The sequence below is a fragment of the Elgaria multicarinata genome, chromosome 4 (assembly GCF_023053635.1).
Source record: "Elgaria multicarinata webbii isolate HBS135686 ecotype San Diego chromosome 4, rElgMul1.1.pri, whole genome shotgun sequence".
Classification (NCBI taxonomy): Eukaryota; Metazoa; Chordata; class Lepidosauria; order Squamata; family Anguidae; genus Elgaria; species Elgaria multicarinata.
In genome coordinates this window covers 58,205,526-58,227,284 of record NC_086174.1, presented here as the reverse complement: position 1 = coordinate 58,227,284, position 21,759 = coordinate 58,205,526, and the positions used below count along the sequence as shown (strand labels likewise).

The following is a 21,759-nucleotide window of genomic DNA, read 5'->3' as shown; positions in this document are numbered from 1 at the left end:
TGAGTGTGTCATGAGTCCCAACAGTTGTCAAAATTGTTATAAACCGTTTTAAAGCAGTCATGTAGATCCTGCCCTGCCCTGCCCTGGTGGGGTGGGACATGCGTGGACCGCGGCCAGCAAGGCTGGCTGTGTGCACAAGGGTTACTATTGGATTCTACCCTATAAGGGGAAAGCATGATGTACACAGAGCTATCTCACTCAGGTGTGTTGAACGTCTTTCAGCCCAAATTCAGTTTCAGAGAAGCTCTTGGTGACTACTTTCCAGTAGCGCATGGGGCAAAAGATAAAGGAAGTAGAACCAACATACTAAAAATACTAACCTACCAAAGCTCTTCTTGCCAGTAAGTAGGCAATAGGAGAGGCGTTTCGACCTTTCAGAATGGCAAAAACACACAAAAGCTGGGAAGTCACCAAATGATCAATGGGTAGGGGGGAAAGGGAGTGAAGCCGAGGCAAGGGGGTGTAGCCACTGAGAACACGACTGGGACTCCAGGTAGGCTGGATTGAGCTCGCAAGCCTGAGATTCTGCACCCAACCTCCTTATTCCTCCTTATTCTCTAGGAGTCAATGCTGTGGTTGACCTCAAGACTCATTTTATCTGTATGCCACCCTGAGATCCTAGTGATATAGGGTGGAATGCAAACATTGTAATAATAATAATAATAATAATAATAATAATAATAATAATAATAATAATAATAAATAATGGCTAGTCTCTTGAGCTGGCACCCGTCTTGGGCAAGGGCACTAGTGCTAAGGGAGATCACCAATTTGTGCCCAATTGCTCCCTCTAACAGGGAGCCAGGCAGCTGGCACGTCCTTTGGAATAGGCCATATAAAATTGGGGTGGTGGTGGGAAGCATTGGGCAGAACAGATCCAATGTGGATGTCAGTCTGATGCGGCCATCAACTTTCTGGCCTGCTAATTTTGTGTAGTACAGTGTGTGTGTAACTGTTGAAGACTATGGTTCCTGCTTTGAAAATATTTAGTGACAGCCTGGTGGTTGAAAAGAAAGAAAGATATTAGGAAGTGACTTCAAAGTGACACTAGAAATGCAGTTTCTGCTTTGCTTATTATACTGGAAATGATAACCAGTTAATGTAAAATAGACATAACAGCTAAGCTATAGAAACACATGACTGCCTGGACACTTGTAATAGGTTATTCTACACCCAATGTCCTCCCCTCCCCTTGCATTCCCATTGCTGAACCATTTTTAAAATCCTGGATCTGTCTCTCCATTTTTTCCACTTGTATGCCAGCACTATTTGTAGTTTTCCACCTGTCACCATGTGTAAGTCTGGATGGTGTTCGTAGTTCTAGTGCATTAACAGACAGGGAGGAAGCGTCACAGACCACTCTGCTTGTCAAGCGTTTGGATTTAGTAAGACTTTGTCAGGACAAGGGTGCAACCCTAAATGTGCTTACATAGTAGCCAGCTCCAACGGAATCGAGACGACAATTCCAACATATGTGTTTAGGAATTAGGGTGTTAGTTGCTTATGAATAATTCCCTTCCATATGTTTCTAATGTACAAATCACCATGTATATGCTGGGAACAAATATTTTATCTCCAAGCTGCAAGGGTCCAACTGGTCTGAACAGGCCAGTGCTTTCATTCAACTCCATTAGGGAAGTGGAATCAGTTTTCTAAGTAATTTCTGATTGGCTACATTGACTATTTACATCAGAAACTGAGCTTATTTTGCCATTGGTTCAAACTCCATTCCATTTTAACAAGGAGACCAGCTCTTACTGGTCTAAAATTCCCGTAAATCTCTGGAGTATAGCCTCTGTGTGAGTTTCCTTGGGTGACCGTAGGGGTTCTGCAAGGGACTACCCCCACTCAGACAGTCTTTTCTGCAAGGGATTCTGAACATGCTCTGTATCCAAAGACTCCTGCTGCTTGCTGGATGGTGTATTTCAACACACTCGATCTTTTTTTGGAGGAATTGCTGGAGACTGCTGCTGCCACCTACTGGCTCCATGCATATTTCAGTGCACACTCAGTATTTTGCATGTCGGCAACGTAAGCAAGGACATAGACTTTCTTTAGCACGTCTAAACCTTGGGAGAAAGTGGCAGGTTTCTGAAGTATATTGTTTTTGTTCTATCTGTGCTACTGTTTTGATACTGTTCCTGTTTATTAATTTGAATAAATGCAGTTGCTCGGTCGCAGTTGTGAAACTAGGTAATTTATACCCTGGACCTAATGGTCTTATGGGGAGGAGGGCACTTTTAGTTTGCCACATGTATTATTTCAGTTGTGAAGTGCACCATTAACATTCAGTGGAGGCTGGTGGCTCCAAGGTCAGTGGGGGCAGTGAATCCGCTCCAGGTTTCCATCACAATCTATTAGAACTCTAAAAGAGTTACCCAAGGTGTGAAGCTAAACTCTAATGGATCTCAAAGGAGCTTTGCACCTTGGATAGCTCCTTTAGAGTTCTGTCTGGTTCTGACTCAAACACAGAGTGGATTCTCTGCCGCACTGACCTTGGAGCCACCAGCCTCCAATGCTAATATTTCTCCTCCCGACTTCAACAGCCATTCTATCCTTTACGATTGTGTCTACATTCCTGATATGGTATAACAGCAACCAAACTTCTTTCTAACCATGTGTGGTTTTGCATTTTGAATTCACTTAAATCATGCCATCATCATGACTTTGACCCTAGCTGCACCACTCCTTGGTCATATATCTAATGGGAAGGGGATTTGCCAAAACATCCACATTGTGGTCTCAGGTTTTCCTGGCTGCGTCAGAACTAGTCATAGTATTTCCACTTTTCCAAAGCGACTTTACCATGTGAAACGTAGCTTTTCCTTGAAAGAGGTGAGAGTGCTGTTGCACTCAGGTCTTGCTTGTGGGTTTCTCATGGGCACTGTGTGAACAGAATGCTGGACTAGATGGACACTTGGTCTGATCTGACATGGCTCTTATCATTGTGCCTAATCCAGTATCTTGGATGATCAGAACCAGAATGTGATTTTTCGCAACAAACTGTGCACACAGTGAAGTGAAGCATTTTGCAACATCAGTCATTTTCTCTTCCTCTCATATGGAAGTCCTACTCTAGTTGGTAATCTGACACAGTTATAATTTGATCCAGCTTCATTTTGCCTATCTAGGGGTTGATACATGCGACTGCTTTGGGGGATTATTTTCAATTGGGAACATTTAGGGAGTTGAATGGGAATATTTAGGTGTTGAAATGCTTGCCTGAGTGGCATCATGTGCCCAGATGTTGATTTGGGATCTTATCAGAGTATTTATAATCTAAATCAACCTTCCCCAGCTTGGTACCTTCCAAATGTGTTGGACTGCAACTCCCATAATTCCCAGCCAACATAGTCATTCACCATGCTGACTGGGAATTATGGGAGTTGCAGTACAACACTTCTTGAGGGCACTGGGTTGGGGAAGGCTGGTCTAAACCAACCTCTGAAAAAATGGAAGAGTGTTCAGACAAATGAATCTTCGCATCCACATTCTTTCATTAATTTTAGACTTGTCACTCTCTCTTCCTTGGGAAATTTTAAATAGCCTTTAAACCCATTTCCCATCCAAAGGAAGTTATTACATTATCTTTGCATCTTGCTTCATTGATACTTCAGCTTTGGGTACTCCCAGTCCGTTAACTGGGCCTGTAATCCAGGCCAGCTAGTCATTGTTTGGAAAAATATATATAAGCTGGTCATTTGAATCAGCCCTAACAAAGCAGAGGGAGAGTTGAAATGAGGAATCCCAGAGGCAGTGGAGGCTGGTGGCTCTGATGTCAATAGGCCAGTGAATCCGTTCCAGGTTTCAGTCAAAACCAGCCCGAATGCTAAAGGAACTATCCAAGGTGCTTCTGCACCTTGGATAGCTCCTTTCACATTCTGACTGATTTGGACTGGAACCTGGAACGGATTCACCACCCCACTGATACCAGAGCCATTAGTCTTCACTGCCCAGAGGGACTGATGCTTCAGACAGAGCCACTGAAGTAAGTATCCTCTCTCCTCTAGGTGAGTTCTTGCAGCTCTCTGTCCAAAAGATCCCCACAGGGCACCCTATTTCTTTTCCTAAGATTGGGTAGTCAATACCCAAACTGTGCTCTATGAGCCCCTAAGGGCAGAGTGATTGTTCTGCCTGTCAAGATCTGACTGGCAAACAGCAAAGGAAGAACTTGAAAACCAGGGGAGGGGTGTGTGAGGATGGATGGTTCCCAGGCAGTGCAGAGCCATGTGACAAGGCGAGGGGATAAGAAGCAGCAGCAGCCACAGCAGCAGCAGCTGCCTTCAGCGTGAGCCAGGATTCCTTTCAGAGAATCACAGCAGCGGTCCAGGGGCTGAAAGACAGGCAGGAAGTGAAGGCAAGCTCTTACCTGCACCCTGACAACTTTTTTCAGCGGCAGATCAGCAAGGCAATATATAAATACACCTTCCTACCCAAAAGAAAAGCGGGGGGAAAGAATACAGAACTTCCAATCTCTGCCTGCGTGCAAGATTAATTTACTTTTTGGAGAAACTGCTTATTAAGAACTTAGAAACCTTTGCAGGTGTGAAACAGAATCCGATCCTTAAACAACATGACGACCCAAATAGACACTAGCATACATTACAACTATGAGTATGAAGAGGATGAGTATATGAACCAAGAAGACGAATGGGACAGGGACCTGCTCCTGGACCCTGCTTGGGAGAAACAGCAAAGGAAGGTCAGGAAAACAAAACAAAATTTCAAATTTAATGTGGATTTGTGCCGATGTAGAATCTTAACTGCTTTAATACCCAATTGCCATTGATACTGTTTATTTCAGTATAAACTTTTCTCTTTTTTGGATGAAGTGTACAGTAATGGTACTAAATTTGGTGTGATGTTATCATTTGAAATGTTGGCTGTGTTACAATGAATATAGGTTTGTAAGAAATTTGGACACTCTTTCACAGGGATTCTGAGATTTGGGCATCTCTTGGTAAAACGCAAATGGAAGGCTGTATGTGTAGCTAAATACGAATGTCTCTTCTAAAATGGTGGTGAATATTGTTTGTCTCATCATCTTGGACGTGGAGACCAAAGACCCCAATTAACATGATCCTGGAAATGTGTGCTGAATTGTGGAGTGACAGATTGGGCATGTGGCAAAGCATTTTCTCGTCTAGGCTTTCCCGGGTACCCAGGTTCTGATTGTTCAGTATCAGCCCAAAGCTTTCCACAAATTCATCAGCAATCAAGCACAGTGTTTGGGATTTTAACTACATGCTCAAACTCAGCCCATCAACACTCATTATTAACCAAACTTGTAGGGTTATGTGAATGAGTCCTGAGAGATACATAACAGATGAAAAAGAGTATGTAAGATTTTGTGCTGCCCATAGCTCTTCTTTGAGCAATATATACATTTATCTTACTCTTGGCACAGGAGGAGCAAGGTATTACAGTCATAATGCATCTATTTTCAGTTGTTCCTATAGCATAATGGCTTATCTGCAAAACAGTCAGGTTTCCAGTGTAATGCCATATAGTACTTTGACCCAACTGCTAGAGGCTTGATAGGGTGTGTATTTCATATGCCAGAGAAGATAGTCCAATAAAATATGCATCTTGTGGCCAACTTATACATTATGTTCAATGTGTGATTTCTTTTCACATGTGTGTGCTTTTAAATAGCTATGGGATAACCTGGATCGTGATCCTCCTCCCATAGCACAATCCTACTTCTCATCATGCCCCCTCCAGCTGCTATTTTTAAAACAAAACAAAAAACAAATCAGATATTTTTAAATGCATCTACACATTTAATGTAACATGTTGTTGTTCTTTTGGACAGTTTTTCATTTCATTTATATCTTACCTTTCCTACAAGAGCTCAAGGCTGTGCAGCTGGTTAAATTCTCACCAGTGGAGGCTGGTGGCTCTAATGTCAGTGAGGCAGTGAATCTGCTCTGGGTTTCAGTGAGAACTCTGTGTGAACCCCTGTGCCCCTTCATATGTTTTAATGTGATTTTAGGTTGTAAGCAGGGTATCACTGTTTTATTTGTATATTTTGTACAGCACCAAGTACATTGTTGGTGCTATATAAAATAATAATAATAATAATAATAATAATAATAATAATAATAACAACTATTCAAGGTGCAGAAGGATAGCTCTGTTAGAGTTCAGACTGGTTCTGACTTCACCTGCCCCACTGGCATCGGGGCCACCAGCCTCCACTGAATCTCACCCTAATTTTTCTTCTCACAGGTTAGTCTGAGAGAGCGTGATTGGGCCAAGGTCATCCCGTGAGCTTCAGGGTTGAGTTAGGATTGTAATCCAGGTCTCCAAAGTCCTAGACGGATACTCTCACCTGGAGTAGGGAAATGGATGCCCTCCAGTCTATTTATGATGCCTTCACCTTTGGCCATGCTGGCTGTGACTTATGGGAGTTGTAGTCCAAAACATCTAGAGAGCACCATGTTACCTACGCCTGCTCTAACTACTGTGCAATACTGTTTCTCACTATAACTGGGTAAGTCCCCCAGCATATTCTCCTGCCCAAGCCCTATTTAAATCAACAAGAATAGCCCAGAGAGCCCTATTAATTGTAAAGGGTTTGCACAGGAGAATTTCCAAATGGAGAATTTATCCTTTTCTCTTTTTTCTAAAACATCGTTTTAACTACAGAACATACTTACAGTATGTTTGAAGCCATCTGTTGGTTTCCATGATGTTGACCATTTACTAAAATGGTTTCAAGACAAATTTCCAAGAGGAGGTGATTTTTGAATTACACGTTCACTGTCAAATCCTAAAAAAGTTCCCAATTTGTATGAAGCAACCAAGTGTGCACAAATATTTTCAAAAGCATAAGTGATCTGAGTAGTGCGTAGAGTCGCATAAGATTGCCTGGCTCCATAAAAAAGAAAAATGAAACCTTTGCTTCAGTTGTTGAACTCATACCTCCCTTAGCCCCAATTCTGAGAAAGTAAATTGTGTTTATGCCTCATTGAAACCAATTAATTTCAGTGTCTCACTTATTTCAGTAGTGGAAAGCATAACAGATTACCTCTGGACAGGGGTTTATGCCTCATGCACCTTGATTCCTAATAGTCTAGTTGGCCATTATTTAGAACTCCGATTCTATGACAATGAATAATGGATTTTTAATTTAAAACGAAACAGGACAGAACAAGAAAACAACCTCTAAAAGAGTTCCCATAGCCTGAAAAGTTACTTTCAAAATCAATGTGTGCCATAAGAAAAATTATAACTTGCTTTTATCGTCTTTGTGCTTCATGAAAAGGAGGTTTTTATTTTTCTACATTAGACAATACTTGGAAAAGCAGCAAATATTTCAGGATGCACTTGAAAAAACCATGTGAATCAATGCTGCAGTGCAGCCCATTCATTTCAATGGAGTTTTATTTAGGAGCTTTCAGCATGCCTTGCTGATGTAAATGAAAGTTGCCATCCACCAGCAGTTGGTGGATGGCAACCTTTGTTGCTTTTACATTGTCCTGAGGCTTTAAAACAAATCTTAAATGGAGGCACTGGTCTATAAATAGCTCCTCATAGAAGGCATTCTCTTTCCTTGGCTTGGGAGTCAGACTGGCATTTGTGTTCCGGGGAGTAACATATTCTCTCTGTAGGCCTGATGGATTTGAAAAGATCTGAGGGTGTCAGACTCTTCTCCATAAGGCTAAAATAAGCTCCACAAAGTACATTCCAGATGTCCATATATATATGACAAGAAGGTTGTAGCTGCATGGTTGCTGAGCTTTGTTCAAACTAGTAATATAATATTGAACAGTCATCTCCAACTCAGCCTGGCAGTTGGCTAGCATACATGTTCTATGAGACAATCTTGGAACAGGACAAAAATAAATGCCATTGTTTCTATTGTGGGCTGCCCTCTCCAGACTTGCCATTTCAGGATATGCATGGTATGAGATCTGTCAACAGTTGCTGGTAACACAGGATGACGTCCTTAGGGTTACAATGGACATGACACCTAATTATAACTCCAGCTCATAGGGTAACAGGGTCTGCAGAATCCAAACTCCTTGGTGTGGAATTCATAGTTTCAAAGATTTCCATAGAGGTGGTGTATGTTTTATTGGAAGAATCTATGCAGTTGATTTGGCGTATGTATCATGAATGTCACCCTTATGTAACAGAAAAGTAAAAGCCATTTTATCCAATGCGAGGTGACTTTTAAAAGTCACCTTGTGACAGTTCACATGTAATGCCCCATTCCTATGAACAGCTTGAAATCACGTGTTCATGCATCTTGTTTTTTTTAAAAAAGTTTTGCGTTAGCATGTTGGCCACTATCCAGTGCAGTTAAGGCTGCAATCCAAGGTCCACCTGGGAGGAAGCCCCACTGAACTCAATGGGATTTACTTCTGAGTAGGATTTCACTGTGTGTGTTTTCACCCTTTGGAATGGTGGGTTAAAACTGGATGCTATGCAGACCTACTCTGAAGTAAGCCCCATCAAATATACAGAGACTTACCTCTAAATAAACATTCATAGGTTGAGCTGTAAGTCTGTTTAACTCTGTTGAACTGTAGTCCTTATGTTTCATTGGCTCAACTAACTAATTGCAATCTGTTGGAAGCAGGGTCCAGGCATGGAATTGGGAATGGTATGCTTTACCGGGGCCCAGAGATCCAGTAGGGCCTGGCCTCATTACCATGTGGAAACTATTGAGATTAAATTGGAACTCATACTTGATGTTTATGGAAAACTATTGCTCTCTTTGTACCTATTATCCACTTACGAATCTCCCAAAAAGAGGAAGCACATCATCAACAAAGAGGATGAAAGGCAATGCTGATTTGCATACAATTTCCATATGCTTATTTATATGGGTAGATGCAAATTTATGAAAAAATGCTATAAATTTAAAGAGAAATACAGTCCATCTCACCATAGTGCAGAAGCTCTGTGTGCTTACCTGGGGTCGCTCCCAGAGCGCTTCTATGCGATCCTAGTGCACCCTGAAAACGATAGTCTGACTTCCCTGTAAAAGAAACGAGGAAGAGCCGTCCATGCCGCCCCCCCCCCCCCCCAGGAGAGCTCTCCCCCGGCGAGCAGAGCTCGGCAAAAGAAGGAGGGGTCCTTCTTTTGCCGAGCTCTCCTCGCCGGGGGAGAGCTCTCCTCGGGGGCGGCGGCGGCATGGACGGCTCTTCCTCGTTTCTTTTACAGGGAAGTCAGACTATCGTTTTTGGGGTGCACTGGGATCGCATAGAAGCGCTCTGGGAGCGACGTGCGGATCCCCCCAGTATACTGTTGAGGTGCTCACAGTGGATGGGCAACAGTTCTTATGGATCTTTATCTTTAAATCGAAATTGGACAGGATAACACTTCAAGCAGGGGATGCCTTGAAATAGAGGACAGTCCTCTGGCAGCCCTTCAATTAGAGAACTGTCCTCTAATTGGACACCTTTATGAAATTTGGTTGAGCCAATCAGGAGCAGCATTTGAGCAGGACAAGCAACTTTCTGAATAGTGAGTTGCAATCCCAGGGCCTTCTCTAAAACAAGAGAAGGTGTTTGTGCAATAAAACTATGAGTTGCTGTTTGAGATGTGGAGAGACTTGTGATTACCAATGTGACATACACATTCATGAACTATCATTCTGGATATTGTGATAAACAGAAATTAGCCACCATGTGGGCCATTATGTAACTGCAGAAGTAAAGTAGAAACGTTCGAGGTTACATGTATGGGCTGGGATTGGGCAGCAGGGGGCATGTTATAAGGTTGTACTTGGCCCCCTGAAAATGATGCTTGAGCCCTGGTTGTAAGCTGTCTTGAGGAACATTTGAATGATAAATAAATAAATAAATAAATAAATAAATAAATAAATAAAGTCTCTTGATCAAAGCTACTGAGCTCCGTGCAGTTCATTTTGACTGCACTCCTATCCCAGCTTCCCTAGCAGCATGCCCCATTGAGCTAAATGGGACTTACTTCTGCATAGACATAAGGTTCTACTTCATGGCAAATATTTTAAAACATAGATCTACCTTTCATTTTTGTCATTCCCTCTCATTATTTTTAAAATTTAAATCACAAACCGACTCCAGAGAATAGAAAGAAGGGAAAGCGAACATGCAGAGTGCTGCACAGTATTCCTGTTTTTTTTTTTTAATCAAAGCATAAACAAAATGGAAGCAGCAAGCAGCTGGGAGGAAGCACACCCTCTTGCTCCCATACAGTCCAGACTACCCATGGTTTAAACAAGCCATGAGTAGTTGTTATGTGTCAATGTGGCCACTATCAATGGACAGTAGATAAGAAACAGAAAGACTTGGTTTGCACATAATGCTAAGACATCATGGGTTAATTAACCCATGGAGCTTTGCTGTGTGTGCTGGCTACCATTTTGAATATGCAAGCCATGGCACGTGCATGTCATGGCTTGTCATGCTGCGTGAACCTGGGCAGTGTGGGTTATGTCAAACGCCCTTGGATAACCCTAGAACAACCCATGTCTTAAGGTTGTAGCTGTATGTCTCCTAACTTCCTATAAGAACAGATATTAATTTTTACTGTTCTGGTTTTGTTCTTACAAAGTTATATTGGGAGCATATATTGGGAGCATTTAAGTATTAAAGGTACTACAGACTTCAATATAATAGAGGATGTATTATTATTATTATTATTATTATTATTATTATTATTTATTTATTTATTTATTTATATAGCACCATCAATGTACATGGTGCTGTACAGAGTAAAACAGTAAATAGCAAGACTCTGCCGCATAGGCTCACAATCTAATAAAATCATAGTAGAACAGTAAGGAGGGGAAGAGAATGCAAACAGACACAGGGTAGGGTAAGCAGGCACAGGGTAGGGTAAAACTAACAGTAATAGTATTTTATAGCATAACTCATATGAATGTATTGCAGGAATTGCCTAAATTGCCCAAAGGCCTTTGGGCAACTAGCCCAAAAGACTTAAATATTAAGAACCATGGCAGTTTTAATAAAACTACATATGAAAAGTACTTTCCATTTTATTAAACAAGTTAATAAAAATCAGATAAATTAAAGTAGATTGAGATGCTCTTATCAGCTTTCTTTACACTTTATATAAGGGTGGGACATTAATCAAACATTAATTCATCCACAAGATTGATTTACACTGCAATCCCAGCCTGTGGCAAAATAAGTCTATCGTCCCAATTAAGAAATGTGGCATGAAAATGATTGGGAACCCCAGTGTGAATCAGATGCACATCTGAACGTGCGTTCAAATGCAGATACCACTTTTCTGTACTGCTGGTGCCTCCCATCGAAAGCAGGAATTTTCTGAGAAACACGACACTTACCTGTTCCTGGGATTATCTCTGGCCGTCTAAACAGAAGTGCGACATCCCAGAAGGGAAAAGGGATGTCGCGCCGTCACACCCGCTACTTTTTTTTTTTTAAAAAAAAAGACAGAAGCTGGAGTGCACTTGCGCTCCAGCAAATAGTAAAAAAAGAAAGAAAAAGCCCCAACCCCACTCTCTGCCCAATGTCCCTGGACTCCCCCCAGCCCGTCTCCTTCCCTTTGCTGACCCCTGCTACTTGCAGGGAGGAGGGAAGAAACTGGGACAGGTGCTCACTCCACCCAAGGTCCTCGGGATCATCCCGAGATCACAGGAAAAACCAGGAAAGAAAGTGGTCCCAGAAATCCCGGGGAAACACTGGGATCGTCCCTGCCTGCTTCTGGGATCCCCTGTGCATCATGTGGATGCACAGGGACGATCCAGAGACGATGTTGGGGAAAAAGCATGGTGTAGACATGCCCAGTGGCTGATTAGCCGTCAATAGGAAACCCGTAAGCAGGACATAAGAGCAACAGCACCATCTAGCCCATCAGGGCCGGTGCTACCATAGAGGCCACTCTGGCGGCCGCCTAGAGCGCCAAGCCAAGAGGGGCGCCAGGCACAGCGCAGCACTCACACGTGTTGGCTGTGAGCCGGCCCGGCCCAAGGTTTCAGCTGGGCCTGGGTGGGCGAGATGGCGCTCCGCGCCCGCCCAGCTGGAGTGAAGCCAGGGATGCTGGGGTGGGGGTGGGGCGGCTCCACGTTCGGACTTCCGGAAGTCGCCTGGAAGAGGGAGGGAGAGAGAGAGAGAGAGAGAGAGAGAGAGAGAGAGAGAGAGAGAGAGTGAGTATGGGTGAATGGGGCGCATGGGGTCTTTGAGTGAATGCATGTGTTCATGCGTGTGTTAGTTTGGAGTGAGTGATGCTGAGTGCGTGTGTGCGCACGCGCGTGTGAGTTGGGGGGGATGATTTGAAGGTGATATTCCTATTAAATAATGCATTTTTAGACCCATAGACATTCCTTTCCAATTTGTTTGCTATAATTGGCATGACGTATTTCTTGCACTTTAAAATAAATTTAGCAGTTTCAAGTTTTGTGCTTCTTATTTTTTTCCAGGAAACATATGTTCTTAAAAATCAAAGTTGGCATTTTTGGGGAGGGGGGTTGAAAGTATCTCACCTTGCCTAGGGCGCAAAATAGTCTGGCACCGGCCCTGCAGCCCATATTCCCCAGCAACTGGTGTACATATGCATACTGCTTCTGATACCAGAGGTAGCATATAGCCATCAGGACTAGTAGGCATTGATAGCCTTCTTCTCCAGGAATTTGTCATAACCCCCTTTTAAAACCATCCAAATTGGGGGCCATCACTGTATCTTGTGGCAGTGAATTCCATACTTTGACTATGCACTGTGTGAAGAAGTACTTCCTTTTATCTGTCCTGGATCTCCCACAAATGAGCTTCATGGGATGTTCATTTACCTATAATGTTTGAAAAAGTATCTTCTATCTATTACAAGGATAGGCATCCTGATGTCCTTCAGATGTTTTGGAATACAGCTCCCATCAGCTCCAGCCAGCTGGGCTGGTGGTCAGGGATTATAGGAGTTATAGTCCAAAATATCTGGAGGGCACAGGGTTGCCTACCCCTGATTATTCCCTTCACACACCTACATATTTTGAAAGGGATTTCAATGGTCTTAAGCAAGAAGGTAGATCTCCAGATGTTTGGGACTTCAACATCTAGAAACCTCTGCCAGCATGGCCAATGGTCAGGAATGCCAGGAGTTGAAGTCCCAGACAGCTGGAGATCTACTTTCTAGACCATCCCTGTACTCAACTCTGTACTCAACTGTGGCTGATATGTTGCGGGCTGCCTTTTGCTAGGCTCTTAAAACCGCAGTCTATGTATCTGGGGGTGGTATATTTATTTATTTATTTATTTATTTATTACATTTCTATACCGCCCAAAAGCCGGAGCTCTCTGGGCGGTTCACAAAAATTAAAAACATTCAAAGTATAAAACAACAGTATAAAACCATAATATAAAATACAATATAAAAGCTCAACCAGCTAAAAACAGCAGCAATGAAAAATTACAATTTTAAAACACCAAGTTAAAATTTATTTATAGACTGTTAAAATGCTGGGAGAATAAAAAGGTCTTCACCTGGCGTCTAAAAGCATATAACGTAGGTGCCAAGTGAACCTCTTTAGGGAGCTCATTCCACAGCCGGGGTGCCACAGCGGAGAAGGCCCTCCTCCTGGTAGCCACCTGCCTCACTTCCTTTGGCAGGGGCTCGCAGAGAAGGACCCCTGAGGATGACCTTAGGGTCCGGGCAGGTGCATACAGAAGGAGGCGTTCCTTCAGATAGTCTGGCCCCAAGCCGTTTAGGGCTTTAAATGTTAATACCAGCACTTTGAATCGGGCCGGACCTGGACTGGCAGCCAATGAAGCTGGAAAAGGACTAGCGTCCTTTGCAAGGTGATATAATTGTATGCATGAAGTATATGCAATACTACAATCTTATTTGTGCCTATGTCAAATGTTGGTGCTGCCTTTGGCCTTCAAAGAACATTGTATTTTCATATTATAATACCGTTCTGACCAATGGAAAAATATATCTGTAATTAAATTTAGGTTCTGAATAAAAATGTGTCAAGCACTGTAAAAGTTCATAACTAAATGCAGGGCAAAAAAAAGGTTTACCCTCTAAGGCTAGATCTATACCTTATCTCATATTGATACAATCCCATCCTGGTGATGCTATCTCCCTCTTGCGCATTTATACCTTGTATAATGACATCTGTTACGGTATTTTGAATAATATGGAATAAAAAGCTGTGTGTGGAATGCCTAATATGCCCCAACAGTTATCACTGCACTTCAGTACTAATAAAAAACACTAGTGTAGATCTAGCCCAAGTTACACACCTTGTTTTTATTATAGTTGTGAGGTGTCTCCTTACAGAGTTGGCCTCAAAGTTCACCGACTACAACTGACTTTCATGGATTTTGATCACTCTTACCTGATCTCTGCTCTTTCCTACTTCTTATTTTTAAATATTCATTGTTTGAGAGATTTTATTTCAGAACCCCCGCCCACAAATGAATAGCAGCAGTTTCATCAAAAAAAAAAGGCAGATGATGCCTACTTCTAGGAATAGAAATGGGTGGATTCATGTGTGCAGGAATCCAAGCAATGCAGAGATTTCCTGTCACAAATGTTTATGATGTTCCAAAGTGGAAGAACTTGATAAGTATCAACCTGTTCTGGATGGGGTTGCACTCCCCCTGAAGGAGCAGGTTCGTAGCTTGGGGGTTCTCCTGGAATCATCCCTGTCACTTGAGGCCCAGGTGGCCTCGGTGGCATGGAGTGCCTTCTACCAACTCTGTTTGGTGGCTCAACTACTCTCCTATCTGGACAGGGATAACCTAGCTTGTCGTCCATGCTCTGATAACCTCCAAATTAGATTACTGCAATGGCAATGCCCTCTGCATGGGGCAGCCTTTGAAGATGTTTCAGAAGCTGCAGCTTGTGCAAAATGCAGCGGCCAGATTGATAATTGGAACCATAAGGTTCAAACATATAACACCAATTCTGGCCCTCTTGCATTGGCTGCCTATACATTTCTGAGCCCAATTCAAGGTGCTGGTTTTAGCCTATAAAGCCTTACACGGCTTGGGACCACAATACCTGACGGAACGCCTCTCCCAACATAAACCTACCCGTACACTGCACTCAACATCTAAAGTCCTCCTCCGAGTGCCTACTCCGAGGGAAGCTTGGAGGATGGCAACAAAGGAGAGGGCCTTTTCAGTGGTGGCCCCCCAATTATGGAATGATCTCCCTGATGAGGCTCGCCTGGCACCAACATTGTTATCTTTTTGGTACCAGGTCAAGACCTTTTTCTTCTCCCAGACATTTAACAGCATTTAACAACATATGCTAAGTTTGTTTTTTAATGGACCCCAGAACTGTTGTTGTCTAAAATGGATACTGTTTTATACTGTTTTTATAATTTTGATGGTTTTAAATTTTGTATACTTTTTAATGTTCACTGTTTTTAACTTTTGTAAACTGCCCAGAGAGCTTCGGCTATGGGGCGGTATATAAATTTAATAAATAAATAAAAGATCACCTGCAGATATAATTGATAATTGGGGACTGCAGGGAATTGTGAGCGGGAGGAGACCTGTTCCGCCAAGTCCTGACTCCTATGACTCCGTTTCACACATACACACACACACCACACACACTGTGTAGAGTATGGTGGCTTTTGGAAGCAAACCCACAAGCTGGCGGAAAAGGGGGTCCTTCAGTTACAGCCATATGGAAACCATTTTTCTGAGGCAATACCACCCGGCTGCAGACATTGACCGGGTTCACGTGTAACATTAATTAACCCACAATTCGTTGTAGCGCCTGCTACTTTGGATATGCTACGTGATGTGTAAACCCCAACACTATAGGTTAATAGTGGGTTAAATAGCCCACATTTAACCTGTAATAAGTAGTTGTGTTAACTGTGGGTTGTTTAACCCGCAATATAGTGTCCAGGTTTTGATGTCATGTTGCAACCTCTGGTCAGATGTTGCATGTGTAAAATTGTGTTGGAATATACCCAGCACACACTGTGGCAAATATTTGGTTAATTAACCCATGTTTTCCCGCCATTATGTGCAAATGATCCCTGTATGTGAGAAAGACTTATGCAATAAACCCTTGCCATACAGTTGCATCATTTATTTTATTTATTATTACTTTTTCTATTCTGCCCTATCCCCAGCAAAGTGACCAAGGCAGCGCACAGCAAATCTAAACGAAATTTATAAAAACAAACAAACAAAAGTTAATAAAATTATTACAAAGATTAAAACAATAGCATGCTAAAATAATTTAAAAGGCTAGGTTAAGGAGATGTGTCTTAATACCTTTTCTAAAAGTCAAGAGAGCGGGCCCCAGTCATAATTCTGAAGGGAGTTCCTCAGTTCCTCCATCTCCTCAGTTCTCTTTTTAAGCAGTCACACTTGCTTTGGAAAATCCACCAGCGAGGGGCTGAGGCCCTTTGGTTTCAGATCACTGTATTTATGCAGGTTTATATACAGTATAGGTAAGGCCAGGGGGCCTGGTCCCAGCCATCAGAAGCTTGCTCACTTCCTCACAAAATGTGCTTGTGGGGATAAGCATGGGTGACGCCATGCCATGCGGCTGCTCCAAGTCCTTCTCAACATTTCTAGCTTGCCTGCAGTGGTGCAAAGGCCAGTCCACAGTCTCCAACTGTGCAACACCAGAGTTGGCTGTGCTCCAAAGTTGAGACAGAGGAGGGTGATGCTTTAATTATAATTGGTACAATACGCTCCCCTGGTTGGACTACTCGGTTTCTCCTGAAAAGGTTTTTCTGCTACCCTTGCAGAATATATACAAAGGAGGAAGAATGGGAAACCACCTTTCTCTAATAGTGGTTTTAATAACTGGAAAACTTGCTCTAAAGAGAAAAAAAACCCTTTCCCCCCATGCACTGTTCATCCATATCTCACATTCTAGCAATGTGCACAGGACAAGAACAGAAATTGCATAATGAGGACAATGCATTTGGAATTGATTTACACTTGTCTAATTTACTAAAAGCCTTGCCTAGGCTGTGTGTAACAAAGGTAATGGAATGGGTACCCTCACTGCATACAAAATTTTGTTGGAGTTCATGATGTGTGAAGCTTGAATATAACGGTGTTCTGCATTCGTGCTGTCATGTTTCCAATTCTGAGGAATGTCTGCCACTTTGTGTAGGCTTGTAAATGTCATGATACATGACTCTAAGCATCAAGGCATGTCCAGAAGGAAAATGTACAGGTGTGTTGCAATAGCATGTGTCATGCACGCACATTGCAACCACATACAGTACCACTGTGCAGTTCAAAATTTCCTTTGACTTTTTTGCCTGTGTAGGGGAATGGGATTGAGCACTATGTAATATTCACTGTGGAAGGCCTTTGGGGCATCAGGCTCTGCCTAGATCCCTTAAACTCTACTCACATCTAAACTTTTTGTCCGAAAACTGGCTGTTCCAACAGAATTTCTTGGGAGCCACCAAGATAAATTTTCAGGATACTCCTCTGCTGTTATGCATAGCTTCCCTCAGCAGCAGCTGCATGAATCTGATCCCTTCCTAGGGAATTCCAGTTGTGCTTAGAGAACTGTTGCTTTAGAGCTTTTGGAATGTATAGAATATTCTATTAATAGTTTGCAAGCATGCATTTAATAGCTAAACTTCAGAGTGTGATCCAAGCAATTCTCATTTGTTTGGACCCCTTTTGTATTCCTTGTATTCAGTCTAGTGCAGAGGGATAATGTGGCTTTACAGTTGTTTGGCCCACATCAGCCCTAGCCAGCATAGGTAATACTGAGGGATTATGGGAGCTGTAGGCCAAAACATCTGGAGGTGGGCCACAAGTTGCTCACCCCTGGCCAGTGAAACCTGGCTCGTTGATGTTGGAATATGTCACATCATCTGCAGCAAAGGCAATGGCAATGACTTGGGAAGGGAGCTATGGCTTTCCATCGATGCTGGAATAGAACAACACATCAGTTTTAACCCCAGCTCAAGAGCAACTTTCAATATTACAAAGCACAAATGACTTGCACATCTTCATTCTATCTAAAACAATGCCTTCACCCATCACAAAGATGCATAAGCTGTTCCCCCATCAGAAGCTTGCACATCTCCCAGTGGGAAGAAATGCAAAACTTCTGTCAGCAATTGGTAGCATGGGAAAGAGGAAGCATGAGACACTTCTGCTTCCTGTTCCTCTCCTTCCACCCATGATGTCTGAAACCACACTAAAAGAAGCCTCATGGACAACCTAGGTATCTCATTTTCACGTTTGAGGCCATAGAGTAGACTCTTTAAAATCAATGGGACTTCAGGTAATTGGTCTCAAAGGGTCTACTCTGGGTTGGGATCCAGCCTATTATCAGGTACAATATGATCCACTTCTAATGTATTCCTATTCGGGATCAGACCTAATACATTATTTTTAAAATCATTATTCTATGAAGCAGAACTAAGGCTGGGCCAAAATTCCCACCCTGGTTTCCTGAAAATAGTTTCCTCTGCAAAAGTAGGATCCAGTTTGCTGATTCCATGGCAGTGGGAAGAAATTTTGCTGATTTGAAGGGAAAGGGTAGGGAGGGCATGCTACAATTTACTTTACTTTGACTCTATAAGATGTCTAAGGATTTTCCAGTTTTACCTTTTAATACCTTTAAAAACAACAACACCCATGCCACTTACAAAGGTGCAAAGCTTATTCTGCACTTCCTGCCAGCTGTACGTCTTGGAATGCCTTGCGAGTGATGCAACATGACATTGGGCCTGTTCAGACAACACACTAAGCCATGGTTAAGCCGCTAACCCTTTTGCAGGAAATGATTTGTGAGCATGTTTAAACTGTGGTTATATAGCCGACATGGTTAGGAATGGTTCACATGACATGCTAAACCATAATGTTTAGCACAAAATGTTTAAAAATCACTGTGTCATCTGAACAGAGTCATTGTGTCACCTCCAAGGCATTCCAGGAAATGCAGCTAGTGGGAAGCTAGAAAGAACAATTCTCTATGTGTCCCGCCAACTGCATTTTCCCAGAATGCCATGAGAGTACAGGTGGCAGGAAGCAGCAGGGAGAATCTCACAATACGATGAGAAGTGCAGGGGGATCTACACTACTGCTTTTAAAGCGCTTTAAAGCACTTTGAAAACGTTTTGAAAACTGTATATGCAGTGTGTCCTGGGCCCCAACAGTTGTCAAAACTGTTATAAAGTGCTTTAAAGCACTTTAAAACAGTAGTGTAGAGCCCCCAGGACTACTTCTTTTTTTAACAAAAGATTAAAATTAAGAAAAAAATGGAAACCCCTTGGCCACATCATAAAGTAAAAAAATGTAAGTGGGAATCCCGCCCCCCAAGAAATTCAGAGAAATTTATTCCTCCCCCATGGTCTTTGGAGGGGATCATTTCCACACATGTTTTGCATGCAAAAGGTTAAGTGTCCTGCCTATGATGGAAGCACTGCTAGCTTGGGTGTGGCCACTGAGAAGGTCCTATCCTTTTCTTTAGCTCTCTTATTCTGGCAGGTAGGTAGGGGGACAACAGGGCCTTTCCTTTAATGACAGCCTCCTTAGCTATGATTTTCAAAAGCCTACAGGGAGCAGGAATAATTAAATGACAATTAGGCAGAGCTTACATATTTCATTAAAGGGTCTCTTACCTCTCCGCCCCTAATCAAAACACTAATTTTGGTGCCTGGCGGGTGGGTAGATAATTATTTTTACCTGACATTTTTAAAAATCTGTTCTGCCTAACTCTGCATTTTGTTCATATTGTTGTTTTAAGATGATATTGTGACTTTTATTGGTGTAAATTGCCCTAAGTGATCAGAATGCATTAACAGGGTAAGGTAGAAATCCTTATATAAAATAAATTCATGAATAAACTGAGAAAGACTCCTGAGTGAAACTCCAGAGAGCTGCTGCCAGTCGTTCTAGATACTACCAAGCTAGATGGACCAGTGAACTGACTTGATGCAAGGTGTCCCACCTGTCCTGCAGTAGAACTGTGCTTCAGCTGAACTATTCATCATGAGCACCGATGTCAACTTGGTACCCCATCACTATGCTTTCTAACGCAAGGAACAACATCCCAAATTTTGCACTTTTGTGTAGACGGCCATCTCTCTGAGATCCAAGACGATACGTTTGCCACATTCTTCATAACGAAAGCAAAGAATAAATATTCTCTTCACAGTCTGCTGAAAAACCTAGGCAATGATATGCGTGGTCGTGCCCATCATTGTAAGCTTTTAGAAGGCCTTGAAGACTTGCTTGTTTACCCTGGCCTTGACTTAATTATGTTTTACTAGATTGTTCCAGTTTGTAGTTGCAATTGTGTTATCAGTTTTTAGTATTGTCCATCCCAGATGTTTTATTGCTAGTGATTGTTTGTTCGCTGTTTTATTTCTGGTTTTTTTATTATTATATTAATATTATTAAGCCATCTTGGGAGGGCTCCTACCTTGAAAAGTAGCCTTGAAATAAAAATATGGGGACCCAAAACTTGCCCAGCATCTGAGTTTTCCTCATGATCTTCAGGTGGAATCTAGAGTAAGGACAGCCCTTAAGACTTTTCTGGACAGCTTGGTTTCAGGGAGTTTCTGGATGGTGTCCATGTACTGCCTCACTCCAGTTTTTTGGCAGAATGAATTCCTCTTGCCTTCATCTCTCCAGAGCGGTAGAGGCAGCGGGCTGGTTTATGGCTGTCTGCATTCACATATCATCATGGGGTTAGGTAGGGATTTTATGAAGAGAGTGGTGCTACCTAACTAATTCCACCACATCACTCTACCTTTGATGGCCTTTGAATATTGAATGCCCACACTAGAGGCCTTCAAGAGGCAGCTGAACAACCATCTGTCAGGTATGCTTTAGGGTGGATTCCTGCAATGAGCCGGGAGGTTGGACTTGATGCCCTTATAGGCCCCTTCCAACTCTACTATTCTATGATTCTATTTCTTCATTAATGGGTTCTTCCCATTCATTTTGCAGCTAGCCTCCACTGGAGGCTCTTCACCACTTACCACCTCTGGCTGCACTTGGCAGCAGTATAGCTCTACCTCAAGAGCACAATTCTAACTAGGCTTGAGAAAGAAAAAAAAATCTCCACATGCATAGCAGTCATGTAAACTGGATTTAGAGAGGAATGTGGTAAATGCATAGTGGTATTATTTATTTATTACATTTATATACCGCCCCATAGCTGAAGCTCTCTGGGCGGTTTACAACAGTTAAAAATGGTAAACATTAAAAAGTATACAAAATTTTAAAAACCATCAGAAACATAAAAACAACGGTATAAAAACAATGGTAGCAGAAGTAACAGACACCACAAGGCTACCTTCATGATGCCGAGTTGGCACTGCTCTGCCACCAAACCCTATGGTATCACTGGTGCCGGGGGGGGCGGGGGCGGCGGTGAATAATTCCCATTGGGGGAGGCAGTGTGGGCTTTCCTGCGGCCATTAGGCTTGCCATGCCCACACCTCCCCCTCCTGCGGCTTCCAGAAACCAATGGGAGGTTGCCTTCCACCTGGGAATGCCCCTGCCACAGCACTAGGGTGAGGACAGACGATGGGAGAGTGCACTGACCTCACTCGGGCAGGAAAAGTTAGGGTAAGTTCCTGACTTTCCCGCTGCACATCTTTGGCTCTTTGCTCCAGGGTGGCTCCGAATCGGCAGCTGCGTCATCAAACTGATGCAGCACAGATTAGGAGCCACCCCAGGGCAAAGACAACATTTAGACATTCCCCTAGTGTAAGAGAGAACGAAATTGCATTCTCCCCCTTCTGCAGCATTTATCACTTGTTTGCCGTGATTTAAAACACCTATGGGATAATAAAATAGCCAAGTTTTT

The 21,759-nt window shown here is 42.7% G+C and overlaps 1 protein-coding gene across 1 annotated transcript in view; it reads left to right on the top strand.

Annotated features, from left to right (window-relative positions):
* The first annotated feature begins 4,282 nt into the window (after nucleotides 1-4,282).
* The window catches only part of ACTN2 (actinin alpha 2), a 77,451-nt gene continuing 59,974 nt past the window's right edge, over nucleotides 4,283-21,759 (top strand). The window contains exon 1 of the mRNA XM_063124356.1: nucleotides 4,283-4,702. Within this exon, the coding sequence (XP_062980426.1) occupies nucleotides 4,574-4,702 (129 nt within the window). The 5' untranslated portion in view covers nucleotides 4,283-4,573. The remainder of the gene's footprint in view (nucleotides 4,703-21,759) is intronic.